A 16,462-nucleotide genomic window follows, 5' to 3' on the forward strand; every position below is an offset into this window, starting at 1 on the left:
ATTTTATGGTGTTCTGCTAAAAGCATAATTTTAATATTTCTAGCAAAACTTTTGTATCTTGCATCAAAGATAGGAAGATGATTCTTTTTTTCAAACATCTGCAATTTATCTGTCGAAAAAAGAAATCTGAGAAAAGTCAACCCAAAAAAAAAGATAAAAAAATTTAAAGCCTAATAGGTCATACAATTTTAAAATATCATAAAATTAACTCTATCTCCTAAACTAAGCAAAATCGTAGAACATACATGGGGGTGATTTAGATACACCTTGATGTAAGGAATCTAAATTTTTCTTTTAGACCTCACTGTTTTGGCCACCCTGTATTTAGACAAAATGAATATTGAAGAAAAATCAGTAATTTCATACTGCCATTCCTGTACTATACTATGAGGTCTTACAGTGCGCGTGGACGCACAGGGTGACACACGAACCTATCACAAAGCTCTATTCAAAGTGCGTTCGATTTGCTGCTTCACTTAAGCAAGCATCGTTTGTGAATACGGACGTTACTCTTCAGTTAAAAGTTATCCGACGATCGAAAAATCAGCCCTTAATCAACTTTGCACCCTCTAGTCAAGTGTTAAAAATAGATCCTTTCGTCAAATTAATGATCTCCCGCTGTGGAAATCATTTTTTCCTTTCCTTTATAAAGAAAAGCGTGTCTTAATAATTAATGCACGAATAAAACAAACCATTGCACTCCAATTTAAGGGTTAAGGTTAGGGTTGCCAACATTTGGTACAAAATAAGACACAATTTTAAATTCTGAAATGAAAAACGTTTAATCTTTTTAGGGTTTTTTCATGTCTGTCTGTCCGTGCGTATGTCACAGCCATTTTTTTCCGAAACTATAAGAGCTATACTGTTGAAACTTGGTAGGTAGATGTATTCTGTGAACCGCATTAAGATTTTGATGCAAAAATAAAAATAATTATTGGGGGCACCCCATACTTAGAACTCAAAAATTTTTTTTTTCATCAAACACATACGTGTGGTGTATCTATGGATAGGTCTTATTGGGGGCAGTCCTTGCTGATATAAATACACCTATTCTTACTGTGCCAGGAAAATAACACACAAAACATTTATGTTGCTGTGGTTAGATAATTTAGTTAATTATTGAAATAATTTTACAACCTACCATTGCATTGGTTTCATTGGTCCATCTATATAGGTATTTATAATAAATCTGTAGAGAGGTAAATTCTGTACATGAAATATATTTTCAAAATAACTATCAGGGGGTGATTAGTGATCGATACTGATGCCAAAAATGCAATCAGTAAAATTTTTGTCTGTCTGTCTGTCTGTATGTACCTTATAGAAACAAAAACTACTCGACGGATTTTAATGAAACTTGGTACAATTATTCTTCATACTCCTGGGCAGGTTATAGTATACTTAGGAGCAGAGTAGTGAAGGGAAATTTTGGGAAAAGAAACTGACTGACTGACTGACATTTATCAACGCACAGCCTAAACGGCTATACTTGGCACTTGAAATTTGGAAGGGACGTAGCTTAGGTACCGTAGAGGTGCACTAAGAAAGGAATTCCCGAAATTCCTACGGGAACGGGATAAAACAAATGAAATCGATTTTGCAATTATAATTCACTGCACTTACGGAGTACACACACCCTGTATTGTTGCAGCCCTACGTGAATCACAGTGCGTGTTGCGTGTCACGCGCCAAGATAGCCCACCCTCCCCTTCTATCCTTTACAACTGAATTATGACCTGACGACTTCATAACGCATGCCATTGCAATTGCATGGCGTGAGTCATCTAATAATGTTTGTGAATACGGGCGTAAGTTTGGCACATTGACTATTTTAGTTGGAAATTATGTCAAAATGACAAGTTTATTCTTCAGTTAAAAGATATCTGAATCAGCCCTAAAATGTGATTATATTGAGACTTTAGAAGTTATTAAATTACATTGGAGGGGACTGATTTGGAGATAGATATTTTTGTTTCTCGCTAATTAATACCTTTAACAGTAATGTTAGTCAGAAAACGTTCATATTTAGAACCAAAATATACGGATCCACCATTTAAAAAACAATCGAGTTATCATAAATTTTAAGAAAAAATATAAAACCGACTCCAAAAACATGCACTAATAACAATTAACCAAGTGCGTGTCGTGCCACGCGCAGTGTAAGGTTCCGTAGTTGTCCATCGTTCACACCAGTGTTGGCACTAATCAATTAATTTTTTAATCATTTAATTAATTTGATTAATTTTAATCATGATTAAATAAATCCTGATTAAAATAATCATGATCAAAAAAGTAATCATAATCATGATTAATTTGTCAATCATTAATTTGATTAACTTCTGAAACTTCTGGTATGAAATCTCCTACACCTCCCCAACTTGCAAAGCCCCCTAAATTTGAAACCCCACCTTCCTACCATCTGCCCCCCCCCCACCCTCCTGAAACTTCTGGTATAAAGTTTCCTACACCTCCCCAACTTGAAAAATCCCATAAATCTGCAACCCCACCTTCCTACTACCTGCCCCCCCTAGGCCGCCCTCCTGAAACTTCTGGTATGAAGTCTATTACCCCTCCCCAACTTTAAAAACCCCGTAAATCTGCGACCCCATATTCCCCCCCTAGCCCCCCCTCCTGAAACTTCTGGTATGAAGTCTCCATCACCTCCCCAACATGCAAATCCTCCAAGTTTAGCAACCCCACATTTCATTGAATTGTGGGGTAATAGTGTCTAGACAAACCTAAAGAGGATTTAGGACGCTATTTGGATCAAATAATGTAATTGCTCAATAATGAATAAAAAAAAAAAAAATTGCCTGCCTTAGACCCCCGTGTGCGTGCCCTTCTCACCACTTCCCCAAACTGTTAAACCCCAAGTCTGACCCCACCCTGTCATCGGCCAGCCCGATTCTGACCCAATTTTGCTGGAGAATACCGGGAGAATAGAAGGAATTGTGACAAACAAGACTAGTGCGTTAAGTGTTTTAAGTAGTGAAATTTTGTAGGCGTGATTAATATACATACCTCCACAAAATTACAGCTCTCTAGTGCCAATAGTTTCCAAGCAAAACCTCGGACAACCTTGCTTTTTAGTTAACTAATGGCCTTGATGTTATCACTCCATGTTAAGTGTAAAATAATATTCCCTAAGAAATACAGGTTACTATATCGGCAACCTAAAAAGCCTACCTTAAAAACATGACAGAATACATCTGTCGGTCTATTTGTACCTATAATATTTAAAGAGCTATCCTCCAACTCCTAAGCGCTAAGGAGTTGTACCAGTTGTACCTACCATCACCAGTTCATAATGATGAGATGATAACTACCTAATGCAAACAGTCGAATTGAGAACCTCCTCCTTTTTTTGAAATCGGTGAAAAATAATGTCACTGACTTAAATTAATGTTAACGGTCAAGCTATTGTTAGTCAAAATCCAGTTTTATTGATTGTATTTTAAAGTGTTGTTTTCTTTGTTTCAGCTAATCATGACGGCCGTGATAAACTTCTTATTCTTATCTTATCTTGTGGTTTGCATCGCGCTGTCCGCTGACGGTATGTATATAGAATTATATAATGTTCTTTAATTTTAGACCAAGTCTTTTCAGGAATTTTTCAATTTTTTAATTATTTATTTATGTAACACGATGAATTTTCTAATGTGCAGATGCTTAAACTAAAAACTAAATGTAAAAACAGAGAAATCCAAGTGAAAAATACCTACATGACTTATTATTTGCTGTGTTTTAAGTATGTTTAGCTTCACTATGTATTTATATTGCGTGCGATTGTAGACAGCAGGAAGGCTCAAGCTCGCGTTGACTTTCAGTCATACAAAATACCTGCGTCGTATTCCTCGCATAAGTTGCCAATTTGCAATGTCTTATTTTAAAAAGATAATAAAATAAATTACTTTTGAGGTAACGATTGACAAGCCAATCTTGAAAAATTCATCCTGCTTGATCGCTTCCACAAAGCGAGTTAAAAGAAACTTATAATTATTAAATTATATTAATTTAATTTGAAGATGAGTGAATGCTATTCCTGATAGACTTGAGGTATTAAATTTGAAGGCGAATGAATGTATGAGCTGGAAAAGGAATGAATCGCAATGAAAGGATTCCGATACTACTACCAAAAAAAATATCACAGAACTTACAATGATTAACCTTGTTCTTTTATTTAGGCATGGACCATAAGCCACCGATTCCTCCCCGCGGTAAGTACTCGTGTAACAATAACTATAAATTTTAAATGTTGTAAATTCGATGTTCGTAACATTATTTCAGCCTCCTGTCCTCCAGCGCGTTCCTTCTTGGCCATTCTTGGTCATTTGGTGCATGGAGTCTGTCTTATCTGTCGTCTCATTCATTTGTTTCTTCCTTCGTCGTTATTTATTTTCTTAAATGTTGTAGTGGATGGTTGTCTTTTAAATTTTCGTCTGTATTAATTGTTTAAGTTTCAGTCGTATTGATGCCTTGTGTTATTTTTAGTGTTGTCATTTTTCACAATAATTATTAATGTTTTTATTTTTTAATTTTATGTAAACATTAGCAATGGCTGGCTGTTGTATGGAAATCGATGTTATTTTTTTAATGTAAGTACCTACACTCTATGTTTTCCTTAATTCTTGTGTTGTTTGTGCATGCAAGTTTGTTTTTCGTATTCGTATAATTAAAATCTTTTATTGTATTTTTAAAGATCAAATTTAATGTGTGTGATTGCTTATAGCTTCTTGCTACAAAAGTCCCAAATCCCATATTCTTACCCCCTTACTAATAAAAATTACACGCTCGTTGAATTGTTTAAAGGTTCGGCCAAAGCAACGCGTGCCGCCTGCGTGCGCGATGGCATAGTAGAATCATTGATTTGATTCTACTGAGGCGATGGCGACGGTGTACAGTAGAAATCAGTAGGATCGCCATTGCTTTCGCCAAATTAAAATTAAAAAATATTTATTTGCACAATTATTTAGGCTGAACATAATGGTCTTAAAATCATTATGTCAGTCAGCGTACAAATATTTAAATAATTTATATTGAATTTAATTAATTAAGTCATGACACACGTTTGTTTGGCCGAAGCTTCAAAGTTTAAGTACGGAGATGGCACGTTCAACAAGCATGTAAGTTCAAAAATACACTCGACATCAAATAAATCGCACCTCCCGCGACAAGCACTTTCAAACGTATGCATCCCCACTTCCCACCAATATTTGCACCATTTAAAAGCCTAGTTCTAAACTTCATTTCATTAAAGGAAAGGTTTTTACCCCAAAAATGTGTCTTTAGAAGGATCCAGAGTCACTTCTTCAAAAAATAGGTAGTTACGCTTGAGCCAACTTTTATGGCTATAAAACTGTTAAGTTGGGATTAATCGCTATCCATCTGTTAAAGAGGACACGTGTGATCATTATTTGGTTTTATAACCATAAAATTTGGTCTAATTGATCCCAGAGGTGAGCCCAAAGTGAGGTCTTTTTTCAAGTCACATTTATGGTATATGTTAATCATGTATTAAGAAAGTAAATGTGTTTTTCCTTAAGCATATTTATTGGGCTTTCAAATAACACCAATATTGTTGGGGTATCATGATTGTGTCAGAAGAAAATCTTTAAAGTTCGCATCGCGGAAGGTTCGGTTTATTTGATGTTGAGTGTAGTAAGGCTGAGTTGCACCATCTTACTTTAACTTTGACAAACGTCAAAAATCTGTCAAACTCCGTACAAAAACACCGGTTATCGTTATAGTTACCGTCAAAGTTAGGAGGTGCAACTCAGCCTAATTTTCCTTATAAAACGACAACTTTACTTCTCTACTAATGTCTAATCTATGTTTACCCAATAATCAAAACAGACCTACATTCACTCACACGTTTAATATCACAGAATTTTCGATAACAGGTCTACACAATCAATGAACAAAATAATTAAAATCGAGCTTTAGCAAAGCTTTTTATGACAATGAACTAACATTATTGGTAAGACATTATTACATATATTTTCTATCATTTGTCCTCTAGGTCGCCGAATTCCTGCCCTGAACGCCCTGTCGCCGGCACGAGACGAAGACCGCGACAACCGTAAGTAGTTTTGTACCTTAAATCCCTTTGCAGATGAAAAGCTAAGCCCGGTTTCTACTAAAGCGGAGAATTGTTTGGAATAACTAATCAGATTTCATCGAGCCCGATCGAGCGATCCGTGCCGCTTCCAATTTGGTGGGAACTGGGCCTTAACCAGAGTAAATAAAAATGAGTAGGTCATCTTCATAGAAACGCACCAAGCGCGGTTTGTATGTGAGCGCACGCCAATACGTATGCGGCGCGCACGCACACACTGACAAAATTCGGCGCAACACACAAGCCACGCTAAATTTTGTAAGTGTATGCGTGCGCGCCGCATACGTATTGGTGCGCTCACATACAAACCGCGCTCGGTGCGTTTCTATGAAGATGACCTACTCATTTGTATTTACTCTGCCTTAACTTACCTAAGTCACATAGTTTATGCAGTTGTCCATAGTGTCTGCATAGTTTACAGTACTATTTTAGATCTTGATTTGCAATCAGTATAAAGGTCACAGCACACTTATCAACCTGGAAAGGATTCAACACGGCGCGGTTCCGTTTCCGGGTTGATAAGTGTGCTACGTCCTTTAATGTACCGATTCGTAGGTACGTTTCTTTAGTCCAAAAAACCGAACTAGGATTTTTGTACCACTCAGGAAAGCTTGGATTAGATTAATAATATTATTTAAGTATGATATTGACGATTGTTTCTTCAATATTAATTAGTATAGAAATTCCCTTAATACAATATTATTTTTACTAGAAATAAATCTTCAAAAATGGTGTCCGTTTCCGTTATAAAAATATGAATATTTTTTTACAGATAACAATTTTAAATATTTTCTTTTTGTATCCTATAGTTGTCTAAATCATTAATGTAAGATGTGTGGTACCTTAAAAAATTGGAAAAATGTTTGTATGGCTTGGGTTTTAGTTCTCCATACAAAACGGCAATTTTATACTTTAAAAAACACCTAAGTAGCATTTTTTGAACGGGTAGACAGAATAACAAGCAGATATTTTAATCAAATAATCTTTAGCGATTGTAGAATTTGACTGTTGACGAATTTTGTGACTACCCTACTGTGATGAATGCCCGTAATGATGAAGCTATACTTAGCTTTGAGTTCCCTGGAAATGTAATTAAAAATAAAATAAATCTATTAACATATTTATTTTCTGCCCAGTTGTACCGGATCAAGACAATGAAGAAAGTGCATTGGCCATCGAAGATACCGGTGAGTTCACAGTTATAAATTAAGTACCTACATTTTATTATCATTCTTTCATATTTTGCACGTGTCAGTATTCATAGAAATACACTGGCCTAGAGAATTAAGCATCTACCATACCACTTTTTTTTTCTAAATAAGTATGTATTTATATTTTTTTCTAGAGACAAAAAATAATAATAAAAAACATTATGAAACAAATTAGCTTTCTTTGAAACTAAATATAATCAAAATAAATTAATATTAGGACTTTTTAGTCCTTTTTATTTCAAAAGTAAGAGTACATTTTGTTTATATATACGAGTATCTCTGTGTGTCTTCAGTATAACTTTGTGTATTTAAAAAGTCATTGCAATTTTGAAAGTGTACTTACTTTTTTAGGTCAGTGTAGTTTAGAGATTTAACTCATTTAACTGACAAAAATGAGTTTAATGTTAGCTGGCTGGTAATACTACATTATGACAACAGAATTGATCCCATGATGAAATTTTCGAATTGCTTTGTCATCATGAACCCTTGATGAAAAAACCTTATTTCTTGTAGTTATCATAATTATCTTTTTCAACTTCGACTTCATATTCGTTGATAGCACACACCCTATCTAGCTATTCACTTTATATTCCTTATATTATCAACGTTACTCACTTCAATTCACATTATAGCACATAATGTATTTCCTTCTAATGTAAAACTGTCGATAGTATTGACTAAAGCCCGGTCGCCGAGCACGCAGAATTTCGTTCAATGACCCCAAGATACCCATCCTTATTCGTCGCGCGAAATTATGTTGCTGTCGCGCTAGCACACTCACTGCGGCCGCCTGTCGCACAGTCGCGACAGCAATATGTATAATTACGCGCGAGCGATAAGGATGGATAGCTTGGGGTCATTGGACGAAATTCTACGTACTTGGCGACCGGACTATAAGTGTCCGACCGAAACAGGATTTTCGTCCGAAACCGAAAAGTTTTGATAAAAATTAATTGATAACTGAGACATATCTTTTACACTTAACAGTTAATACGTTACAACATTACAACATATTAACCCGACCTAACATTGAAAACATTGTATTTTTTAACTTTTGTCTCTTTAACTCGATGTGTAGGTAGGTTTCAGTGAAGTCTTGCTGAATTATACCCACTTCTGATTAATTGATGATGGAGCTGGAAGACATAATATAGCCATAAGAACTCTGAAACGAAACGATGCAAACCCATCGAGTTTGGGCTCGTTTGATTTGTTTTAAGAAGTACTCTGGTTTTAGATGATGTTCAGAGTTGGATCTGATGATGATGATGATGGGGGATGGCTATAGGAACTTTGTAACGGAACGATGCAAACTTCATCGAGTTTGGGCTCGTTTGATTTGTTTTAAGAAGTAGGTACTCTGGTTTTAGATGATGTTCAGAGTTGGATCTGATGATGATGATGATGGGGGATGGCTATAGGAACTCTGTGACGGAACGATGCAAACCCATCGAGTATGGGCTCATTTGATTTGTTTTAAGAAGTACTCTGGTTTTATATGATGTTTAGAGTTGGATCTGATGATGATGATGGAAGATAGGTTAGATAGTCTATAGGAACTCTTTAACGGAACGATGCAAACCCACCGAGTTTGGGCTTATTTGATTTGTTTTAAGAAGTAGGTACTCTGGTTTTAAGTGATGTTCAGAGTATGGTCTGATGATGGTGATGATGATGGAAGATGGCCAAAGAAACAGGATAGTGACGTAACGATGCAACGATATCGAGTTTTAGCTCGTTTGACTGTCTTAAGAAGAACCCTGGACTTAGATGATGTCTAGGGTATAAATGATGATGATTGAAGGCGGTTATAGAAACTCGGTAACGAAACGATGCAAACTCATCGAGTTTGGGCTCGTTTGTGTTGTCTGAAAAAGTACTCTGGTTTTGGATGATTTCCGGAGTTTGATCTGATGATGATGGTGGAAGGTACGTTATAGGAACTCTGTAACGGAACGATGCAACCCTATCGAGATTTGGCTCATTTGTGTTGTCTTGACATATACACTGGTTTTGAATGATGTCCAGAGTTTGACCCAATGATGACGATGTTGATGATGATGGAAGATGGTCAAAGGAACTTTATGATGAAAGAATGCAACCCTATCGAATTTTAGCTTGTTTGATTTATCTTAAGAAGTAGGTATTTTGGACTTAGATGATGTCCAGGATATGATCTGATGATGATGATGATGATGGGAGGCGGCTATAGGAACTCTGTAATAAAACGATGCAACCCTATCGAGTTTGGGCTTCTTTGATTTATTGTATAAAGAACGATGCAAATCCCTGGTCTCACCTTCCACTGGATAGGTACTTTTGAGCTGAAAAAAGTTACTATGGCACCAAGTTCAATGCAGAATTACCTTATTCTGTTATGTTTTAACAATCTAATTTAAATGATATTGTTATCGTTCGTCGTTTCTGCTATAACGCTGCTGGATAAAGGCCGGCACAATGACTGGTCCCAAACTGCCTATATCCAGGTGCTTCCCGCGACCTTTAACTGATCGTCGGTCCACCGAGTGGGAGGCCTGATATTCCGTTCCTCCTCTTGCGTCTTCCCTCATTTCTAATTCGATCACGTAGAAAAATTTCGAGCTTATGTTATGAAAGAGAAATTAATTTGTTTCTAATTAACCTCATTTAAGAGTCAGGTTGGAATTTTTTGAAACTACTCTCGTATTACTGCTAGGAAATAATGAAAACTACTAACATTCGACAGATTTTCCGAGATCGAAAGTATGCCAAAGCTAGATTTTTGCTGAATCCAAACTTTCGGTCGGTCTACTACCTATGTCATCATTAACAGTGTTAATTAATAAGTATAGTATACATATAAAAATAGTAATTAAAGGTATTAGGTAACCATATTAACTCGAGGTGGTCAGTATTCTTTGTATGAAACTCCATACTGCAACGCACACTTATCTGCACCGTAACGTAAACGCCGCGGTCAATCAGGCGTCCACCCCACGTACTTACCTAAGCACCGTAACGTAAACGGATCAGCATCAACTCGGCTATGGGTAGGCGACGCCGAGTTGATGCTGATTTGTTTACGTTACGTGCTTACGTAGGGTGGACGCCCGCCTAACCTCGCGGCGAAAGGCGATACGGTTACGATCTCTTTCCGAGTTGTTAAATATGTGACGAAATTGTAGTTATTAGGATGACAGCAATAGGTAGAAACTCAAAGAAAAGTGGAAATTTTGCCACCCCAGTAGGAATCAGAGAGTTGTAGATCATAATGGCTCTTGGTTTGTTCGATGATAGAGATCGGTCGGTCCACCCTTCAAAATAAAGACAACATTTCAACTTATGTAATGATGTTGTCAACATGCTGATTTGACGAATGTAATACACATACTACCATTGTCATTTGTGCTACGGATCTGCGGTAAGAGTCCGCATTTTGTGGCTTAATACGAAAAATACTTTGTAGGTACATTACTATTAGTTAACTATAAATTGAAGGTCACGTTGCGGTTCAAAATAGTGTGTTGGCATTCATACACCATCCATATACTTAATCATATAGTTCTACTAATTATGGATCTGAAAAGATCCATGTGATCCATCCAACATTGGGGTCAATTCTGTTATACCATTTGCTTGCGAATGTTTACTTTGAGGCAGCGCAAACGTAGAGGCTTTGGATCGAAAATGCGATATTTTCACAACGTTTATTCTTAAAAATTATAAATTACCTATCGATAGGTAACGTTATCCTAATAAATAAAAGTCATAAAACGTATTTCTCTAAAACTGATAGCTTGTGTGGAAAAAAGATATTTTTAATTTCTCGTGAAAGGTGTTGATCCCTTTCCGAGTTGATAAGTCTGCTATGACCTTTATATCCCTAGTCTGGTAGCAGGTTAATAGCAACTTGGTGTGCCGTGTCGGTTGCGCAGTCTCTTTTTAGAAATAGTCTAAATATTATGCTAAAAGTATTAGGAAGTAGTTTATTGTAAATGCCAAACCAATGCGTTTAGGTCAGATCGCCATCGCCATCGTGCACGCTGGTTGCACGCGTTGGTTTGGCCGAACCTTAATAATATTTTTTATTTTTCAGATTACATACGTAAGTACAAAAACACGTACGTATACCTTACTACTACTACCTTCGGTCATTAATTTTTTTTAAACCTTTTTTTTAAGAAACTACTAAAATCTAAAATTTCACACAGAGAGGTCTTTGTCGAAATAGAGTTGGGGTTCACAAAATAGCAAAATTAATTTTTTTTTTATTTTCACCTTGATTAGAGCAGATTGGATTTTATGTACTTCGGAGAGTGCATTTGATGCCGTTACTATCAAATTAATGTTACATAAAAAAGAAAATGATTTAGGTAAAGGAGTAGATACTCGTAGTAGTGTTGTGGTATTATAGATAGATTTTGTTGTATTGTGTAAATTACTATTATGTGTATGTTATATTTTATGTAGTAGGTAGGTACATAAATACCTACCTAGTTGTAAATGTATAGTTTTTGTGTCGTAAGCTTTGTTGTTCTGTGTTGCCTCTGTGTTGTTCTGTTGGAATTAATGTTTTTAGTGTGTGCGTGATTTTTTTATGTTAATGTGAATGTATGTGTGTTAAATGTTATATTATATGTACAGCTGGTAGAGTAGAGGTGCTCTCCATTCGTGTTGCTATAGACTAGCCAGAGACTTTATTGACACGGGTAAGTTGTTTTACAAATATGTTTTTTAAAAACATTACCTACCTACCTAAGTAGGTAGCTAAATTACAAACAAAATAATACAAAATAAAGATAATGAACTAGGGCAAAAATATGCTGGCATTAGTATGCTGAAATTGATAATATCAACCAATGGTCGTGTCTTAATGTTCGCATGCAATATAATGTTATTTTTGTGTGCTATTGTTATTTTGTCATGTTTTTTTTCTGAAGCGGATGATGCTATGGGCCATGTTCCTGAGGCCCGCGCCATGCCAAGAACAAGCGGAGCGGTCGGCAGACCCCGTCGCCGAATGCCTGCTATACCGACGCGCCGTGCAACATTTAGTAACGCAGGTAAGTGATACACAAAATAATCAATAATTCTAAAGACATTTTTAAAATAACTTGGAAACATCGTACTGCCTAATGGGAATCAAATCCACGAATTCAAGTCATTTTAAAAACATTTAGATCTAGACGTGGCTCTTAACGCCAGACAAAAATTAATGACTCTATAGTTAGACAGTTATAATAAATCCAATAGTAGACTAATACTTGCGGATCCCGTTTTACCCCTTTAGGCGTTGAATTTTGCAAAATCCCGTCTTAGTGAGCTCCCAACGTTCTAAAAGGAATCCTCATGCAAAATTTTAGACTCCTAGTACTTGTAGTTTCTGGGATTTCTTGATGAGTGAGTGAGTCAGTCAATCAGTCAAGCGGAGCATCAATGAAAAATATTTCCACAATGGGCAGTTATTATTCAAACGACTAGCTGTGCCCCGCAGTGGTAAAACCTATGTGTTAATCCAGGGTGTCAGCTTACTCCATACCAAATTTTATTAAAATATCTCCAGCCGTTTAGACGTGAAGAAGTTACAAACATACACACTCACAAACTTATCGCATTTAATTTTATAATATTAGTGCGATTCACACACGTACTAAGTCGCAGGCACAGTTATTGACATTTTATATAAATAAAATCAATACCATTAGCAGTGCAGCACTGTTAATAAGAAAATGTTAAATACATTAATAGCTTCCTACCATATTTGTTTATTTATGTTTTGTCCTTTCTCACCAGCACTTTTCAGGCGCCGCTTTATAATAACAATTTTATTTGTTGTTGCAGCACAAGATGAAGGAAATCGAGATGCGTCTTCTGAGTGTATACGTAAGTATAATTTAATGTTATACAGGGTGATAGGGACACAATATGACCTAATCCTTCCTTGATACTAGAGATCATTAGCAACAAATGATAAATAAATAAATAGTTCGTTTGTTCATCTCTTTACAACAGTATATGCGTCTTAATTAACTTAGGTCTATTACAATGCTGGACCAGCGAACCCATATCGTTGTGAGAGACTGGTGCCTGAAGTAGGTCTCAGAGGTAACCTGTAATACAGGTCACCAGGGCCCCCTCACAGATTGAGCGAATAATTCAAATTCAAATTCAAAACGTTTGATGCATGTCACATTAGGATTAGGCAAGCCATTAATTTCTGGAAAAGAACACAATATTAAAAATTATGATGATTAATATGTTCAGTGAAAATTGAAAAAAAAAAGTACTTACAGTAAATTAACTTTTTATTTCCATGACTGTAAATTTCGGCCAAGCGCTTTTTTTAAATAAACACAATTTTTTGACTTGACCCTACTTGACTACTAATGACCTCTAGTATTACCCATTTCAAGGAATAGGTCGAGTATCCCTGTCACCCTGTATACAGTCTAATACAAAATTACATACCATTAGCATTATTTTTTACACGCAGTAGGACATTTCCGACGTTCGTTATTTTCACACTGTTTTTCTCTATCTCGTAGCTTAAACCCTCCAGGAACTTATTACTGCTGAAAGGTTCATATTGGGCCGGAGCCGTATTTCCTACTATACTACTACTATATTTTCCTAGCGTTTTTTAAATTATTTTTATAATTTCATAATTGTTTTAAAATAAACTATACAGGATGTTGATTTCAATCCTCGCCATATTTAATAGGTAGTTTTTGATTAAAAAATACGCACACATTTAAAGGACTAAAGGAAAAAAACGCACGCACCCAATGGATCGAAAATCGAATCAACACGAGGCGGTCTATATTCTTTGTATGAATCTCCGTAGATACTTCAACGCACACTTTTCCGCATCGTAACGTAAACGCATCGCCTCGCGGTTGACAGCGCGGCGAAAGGCGATACCTTATTGATCCCTTTCCAGGTTGATAAGTGTGCTATGACCTTAAAGTATAATCTATAATGTACAAATTAATTGTCCACAGACCCCGCCATCGTGCCCACAACGGCGATTTTTATAACTCGTAAGTATTTTACTATCTTTTCATCATTTTAATTTCAGCCATGGAAGTTCAATGTTAAGATCCAGTAGTATAGATTTTTTGTTTTTTATTAGTAACTAAAGGACAAATCTTAGACTTACAATTTCCGTGGCCTACAAGTTCCATAACACTAGTCTCACTAGTAGTTTTTGTAGAGTATTAAAACGTCATATTTTTGTCCTTAGCTGCAAGAGAGGACACCTGTCCTATGCCTGAAACTATTCGGCAAACGCGTAAGTTTATTTTGACTATTACTAATAACTAGCGGCCGCCCGCGACTTCGTAGGTACGCGTGGATCCCGTTTTAATTAATTCCCGTTAATGCCTACGTCATAACATCTACCTGCATGCCCAGCCTGTTAGTGACCATGAAAGTTTAAAACAATAAAAGGTTAATACACTGGTCATCACAAAAATCGACCCTCCCGCGACAAGCTTTCAAACGTATGCCCACTTCCCACCAATATTGGCACCATTTAAAAGCCTAGTTCTAAACTTCATTTCATTAAAGGAAAGGTATTTTACCCCAAAAATGTGTCTGTAGAAGAATCCAGAGTCACTTCTTCAAAAAACAGGTAATTACGCTTGAGCCAACTTTTATGGCTATAAAACTGTTAAGTTGGGATTAATCGCTATCCATCTGTTAAAGAGGACACGTGAGATCATTATTTGGTTTTATAACCATAAAAATTGGTCTAATTGATCCCAGAGTGAGGTCTTTTTTCAAGTCACATTTATTGTATATCGCGTTTATGTTAATCGTTTAGGTATTAAGAAATTAAATATGTTTTTCTTTAAGGATATTTATTGGGCTTTCAAATAACACTAATATTGTTGGGGCACCATGATTGTGTCAGTAGAAACGAGTTTTCCTGTAAAACGTAGGTGGGCCGATTTTTCTGATGACCATTATACAGGGTGTTAGGTAAATGGGTATATGAGCCGACACTAGCCCATGTTAATATGGTCATATAAATGGTATGGTGAAGTCAGAAAATTGACAACTTCATTTTAATTATTTTATTTTTCATACAAATCGGATTTTATAAAATATATTTTGTATGAAAATTAAAAAAATTAAAATGATGATATCAAATTTCTGACTTCACCATATCATTTATATGACCATGTTAACATGGGCTAGTGTCGGCTCATATACCCATTTACCTAACACCCTGTATTTACTTCACAAATTAATTATCTCACTTTTTCATCACCTACCCAGTTTTAAGGAACCACAAATCTAAATTTGAATGACGAAAGTCCTATTTCAACTTATTTTACGAGTTTCCTTTTTAAAAAACTTACTTCTCCATTATCCATTTTTAAGAAATATCACAAATCTAAATTTTTGATGAGAGTTCTATTTATACAAAGAAACTTTTTAAAAGTATTTTTAAGAACGATGACAGGTACCAACTTTATGTAACTCATGCCATACAATCTATATCCATCCAACTAAAGAAAAAACTTTGATATTTATTAGCATTTTTGTAGTTATTATATCTTCATTTTCTTGTCCTTAGCATCCCCTGGCGAAACCGCACGACGAATGCGTAAGTTGTTTTGATTATTATTATAATAGAAATAGAAAAACCTCAGATCATAGAAGATCTGAGAGAAAAACCTTTATCTGACACGAAAACACAAATGAAAATGAACAAAATAAAAGAAGAGAGAAAAAAATTAACAAAATGTCTTAGGTACTTTACAAATAAATGGATCTTCAAATATGGAGTTGCCGTTTTGCATGGATAAATAATCCTTTTTCAATTACAATTAATAGGAACCACATCTAAAGAAATCTAGCGAAAGTTTTATTTGTTTTATACATTTATTTATTATTTTTTATTAAGTATACAGTATTTTTGTAGTGATTTTAACGATATTTCCTTTGTCCTTAGCATCCCCTGGACCGACGCCGAGTACTGGCGCGATCCGGAGAACAAGTAAGTTGATTGTGGTCATTATTATCTACCTATATCTTCTATATGTATAAATTAAAATGAATTGATGTTCGTTAGTCTGATTAAAACTCGAGAACGGCTGGGCCGATTGAGCTGATTTTGGTTTTAAAATGTTTGTCGTAGTCCAGGGTA

The 16,462-nt window shown here is 35.7% G+C and overlaps 1 protein-coding gene across 1 annotated transcript in view; it reads left to right on the plus strand.

The window, feature by feature from the left end:
- Positions 1 to 11,993, plus strand: part of LOC135087201 (uncharacterized) — a 45,373-nt gene extending 33,380 nt beyond the window's left edge. Inside the window, exons 5-8 of the mRNA XM_063982041.1 lie at positions 3,481 to 3,553; positions 6,020 to 6,079; positions 7,252 to 7,302; positions 11,950 to 11,993. Of these exons, the coding sequence (XP_063838111.1) occupies positions 3,481 to 3,553; positions 6,020 to 6,079; positions 7,252 to 7,302; positions 11,950 to 11,993 (228 nt within the window). The remainder of the gene's footprint in view (positions 1 to 3,480; positions 3,554 to 6,019; positions 6,080 to 7,251; positions 7,303 to 11,949) is intronic.
- Positions 11,994 to 16,462: the final 4,469 nt, after the last annotated feature.

The sequence above is a fragment of the Ostrinia nubilalis genome, chromosome Z, assembly GCF_963855985.1.
Source record: "Ostrinia nubilalis chromosome Z, ilOstNubi1.1, whole genome shotgun sequence".
NCBI classification, from domain to species: domain Eukaryota; kingdom Metazoa; phylum Arthropoda; class Insecta; order Lepidoptera; family Crambidae; genus Ostrinia; species Ostrinia nubilalis.